General features: G+C 53.8%; 1 protein-coding gene across 1 annotated transcript; it reads right to left on the reverse strand.

The window, feature by feature from the left end:
• Positions 1–1544: 1544 nt before the first annotated feature.
• Positions 1545–3727, reverse strand: LOC136452309 (transcription factor LATE FLOWERING-like). Its single transcript, XM_066452926.1, has 2 exons — positions 3233–3727; positions 1545–3036 (listed from the first exon to the last, which is right to left on the reverse strand). Exon 2 carries the CDS (start codon positions 3018–3020, stop codon positions 1641–1643), a length of 1380 nt encoding a protein of 459 aa, XP_066309023.1. The 5' UTR covers positions 3021–3036; positions 3233–3727; the 3' UTR covers positions 1545–1640.
• Positions 3728–3948: the final 221 nt, after the last annotated feature.

Here is a 3948-nt window from a genome sequence, read left to right on the forward strand (position 1 = left end):
GAATTAACCCTACAAATCAAGGCTAAAGACCCCATGGTAATATAGTAATAATAATCAATGAAATAATGAAAAACAGTAGAACGAATCCGATTAAAGATTCAGCATCCTATCAAGAAATTCTTGACACGCTGCCCGAGGAGAGCAAAAGGCAGGCCGGCCCGTTCTTCTTGCCTTTTAAACAAAGCGCTGGATTGAATGAAAAGGGAAAGGGAATGATTCCTTTACATCCCTTTTGATGCAGTGTGCGTGTCTCTGTGCCTCGCCGTCTGCAGTTTGCCCAGGCAGGCCTGTCTAAAAAGCTCACCCGGCCCGGCCGGCCCCTGACCGGCCGGTGGGGCTCGACGCACCGGCACCGGTGCCCGGCATCGGCGTCGCCACGGCACGAGGCTCCGTTGCCGTCCTCCTCGCCTCGGCGACGCCATTAAAATACCATTAGCAGTAGCTTTATCGTGGTTGATTTTGCTTTGCTGCGATGCCTTCCCTCCGATCGACGACGCCGACGCCGCCGCCGGGAAAGCGAGCAATGATAGCCCTATCATAACCTTGAATCGCCTTTGCTAGGGTTTTTGCACGCACGCATGCACAAATAATAAGATCACAGGCAAAGAGCAGCAGCAGCAGCTTCAGCTTAACAATAATGCGTGTTAGAAAGGTGCCATGATGGTGTTTGGAGAGTTGCAAGTACAACCTAACCTCTTTCATCTCCTCACATCACCATTTGGATCGGGACTTGGAAAGCTTGAGTTGCTGCTAGCAGCCTAGCACACACGCACTGGAAAGCATATGCAGCTTTGCATGGATTCATGCACGCACATGAAAAGATGGAGACGACTAAACTGCTGCTTAGACTCGATACCCCTAGAAAAGCTGGTTCGAAAAAGGGGCAAACTTTCCAACACCTTTTCCTTGTGCTCGGCGAAAAAGGATTTTAGTTTATTCATTAATCTCCAAATCAAGTTTGAAGACATGCTGCACATGCATTAGGCTTATTGATTATCGAGTTAAATACATTGTCGGCCCTTGAACTTATGGCTATGTGTCACTTAGGTCCACGAACTCTCAAAACCGAAATCTGGACCCCTAAAATTGTTAAGTCGTGCACCGCAGACCCATACCCTTTGAGAGGATGCTGACTAGGATAATTTTTTTATAAAAAACACCCTGCCACAGTTATCTTCTACCTTCGTCATCGGCGCGGAGGCCGCAATGGCAGCGTTGGTGTACAATGCTGAACCACTGACGACAACGGCCATATGAAGGTTATGGACCTGCAGTGCACGACTTAACAAGTAAAGGGAGTTAGATTTTGATTTTGAGAGTTCATGGACCTAAGTGGTATAGAGCTACAAGTTTAAGGGCCGCCGGTGTATTTAACTCTTGATTATCAAAGAGATATTTTTCTCCTCAAAAGGAAACAGAGTTTATATATAATGAACTAGAGTAATTAATAAGAAGCCATCTTGCATCATCACTTGCATTTGATTGGTTCCATCATCGATATGATCATCATCGTCTACCTAGGCTTTGAGCTAATAATGGTGAAATACATCATAAGATGGATAGTCTCATGCACATTGGGCAAGCATAAAAAAAAGGTTAACAACAACATGCATGCGTGTTACAAATCTATCATCATCCAACTAAATGACTAAATCAGCTGGTCGATCAACACCTCCTCCTGCTGCTCCTCGTAGGGTTTCGCCTGCTGCCGGGAAGGCGAAGGCCGGCATGGAACCGTTGCCACTGTTGTAGCTCATCAGTGACCCAGCAGCCATGGTGGCGGTAGTGTCGTTGGCATTATTCGCAGTGGCACCATAGTTCCGGCGGTCTAGGGTTTGCAGCTCCCGGACCTGTGACTTGAGGAAGCGGAGGTAGTTGGCGGCCTCGTCCAGCATGGAGGCGGTGTCCATCTTGGCGCCGCCCGGGACGAGCTTCTGCAGCACGCGGAGGCGCTCGCTGATGCGCTCCCGCCGCTGCCGCGCCGCCACCGTCTGTGGGTCGGACGAGATGCGCACGTTGCGGCGGCGCGGGCGCTCACCAGCGTCCTCGGAGCCGAGGGAGACCGGGCGCATCGCGGCCGCGCGGTAGATCATCTCCTTCACCTGCGCCAGCGCTTCCGTGTCCGGCTCGTACATGGGGTCGTCGACGCCGCCGTTGCCCGCGGGGTTGTTCCGGCCGTCGAAGCTGATGCTCGACGAGCCGCTGCTGCTCAGCGACGACGGCTTCGCTGATTTCTTGGCGGCGCTCGTGCTGAAGGCGATCTGGATGCCGCCTTCGCCCGCGGTGGTGGTGGACGCAAGGAGGCTGCACAGGGTGCTCTCCTGTGCCGCCGCCGCGGCCACAGGTGACCGCTCGGCAGCTGCCTTCCTCTTCCTTTTGGGCCGGCGTTGCCTTTTGCCACCACCGGTACCGCCTCCGCCTCCTTGTTCACAACTGAGGCTCGTCGTCGCGGTCACGGCCCCCGCCGTTGCTGTGGTCTCGTTGCTGGCGGAGAAGACCGGCGGCGATCGTCCGACGACGAGGCTGTTGTTGCCTCCGCTGTCAACCGCGGTGGCTGTGAACGCGGCCGGCACAGCAGCAGTTACCGCGACAGCAGGTGTTGCTGGTGTGAGGTCGTAGTCGGGAGGCATCCCCAACGCGCCCTGATGGCGATGGTGATGCTGCTGTCGCTGCAGGACATCCGCGTCAACGTCCGCGTAGGCGGGCGTTGGCGTCGCCATCGCCATCGAGGGGAAGACGACAGCGGCCTCCCCAACCACGCCACCACCGGCCGTCGGTACCGCCTTGCCGGCGCAGGGGGGCTCCTGCTGGACGACGATGGTGCCCTGCAGCTCCAGGATCGCCGCTGCCAGCGCCTCGTCGAGCACCAACCTCTCCAGCACCGTCATGACGCTGCCGCCTTCGACGACGTTCCCCACCACCTCCGGTGGCAGCAAGACCGCCCCGCGGTCGCCGGCACCCACGCCGCCGCCGCTCCATGCGCTCTCGCGCAGGATCATATCGCTGAAGTTATGATCCATCTTGGAAGAATCAGACCTACGGAGAAACGATGGATCGGCGTGATATATACTTGCAAGTTAGCTGATCTGATCAGGAAGCACATGATGTGAGTGGTGCAGTGGCCACACAGATCGATCGAGACGCCATGCATTAAATGGATGATGGAGAACTTGAACATATATGCATGGCATGCATATATGAAAGAAATGTTATTGCAACATACAGTACATACCTCTTGATTAATGCGCGACGCAAAGCTAGCTCTGCTGCAGGTCTGATGGAGCATGGAGGTGGTGATGATGAGTAGCTAGGAGCACAGTGTGGTGGGGATGGCTGCGACTACACTTTCACTGCACTGTTCATCTAATAGTGTACTCGCGCGAGCGCGATCGAGGTGCAGCTAGGTACTAGCTGCTGCCTGCTGGTGGTGCTGCAAGCTATGGCAAGCGAGGTGCAGAAACCGCTATAGATAGATGGAGGCAGGGGAGCCCTGCTGCAGCTGCAAAAGCACCATGGTCCATGGATGGATCAAGGAAAGAGCAACAGGACAAGAAGATGCCTGCCGGCTTGCCTGCGGCGAGCTACACAGGGCTCAACTTTTGGATTTTGCATTTGCTATGTGGGGAGCAATTTTAACCATCTCTCTCTCTCCCCTGTGTGTGTATGCAGTAGCAAAAGGCTGCAGGGAGGAAAAAGTATGCTCTTATAAAGAGGGCAACCAAGGGAATAGCAAGGGTAGCAAGGGTGGATAGATAGATGTGTGTGCACCGCATTTACATAACAGCATAAGCAATACATGGGAGTGAGGGAGGGAGGGATGCCGGAGGGGATACTATAGCCAAAGGTCTTATCCAGAAATTAGCTTGTTCGGCTTGTTTTTTTAGTCGGAACAATATTTTTTTCTCATAATAATTCAGCCAGAACAGTGTTTTTCAGCCAAGTTTCAGC

Source organism: Miscanthus floridulus, chromosome 5 (genome assembly GCF_019320115.1).
Source record: "Miscanthus floridulus cultivar M001 chromosome 5, ASM1932011v1, whole genome shotgun sequence".
In the NCBI taxonomy this organism is placed as follows: domain Eukaryota; kingdom Viridiplantae; phylum Streptophyta; class Magnoliopsida; order Poales; family Poaceae; genus Miscanthus; species Miscanthus floridulus.

Excerpts from the sequence above, each read along its gene's own strand:
- LOC136452309 (XM_066452926.1), bottom strand. The coding sequence starts at position 3,020 with ATGGATCATAACTTCAGCGATATGATCCTGCGCGAGAGCGCATGGAGC.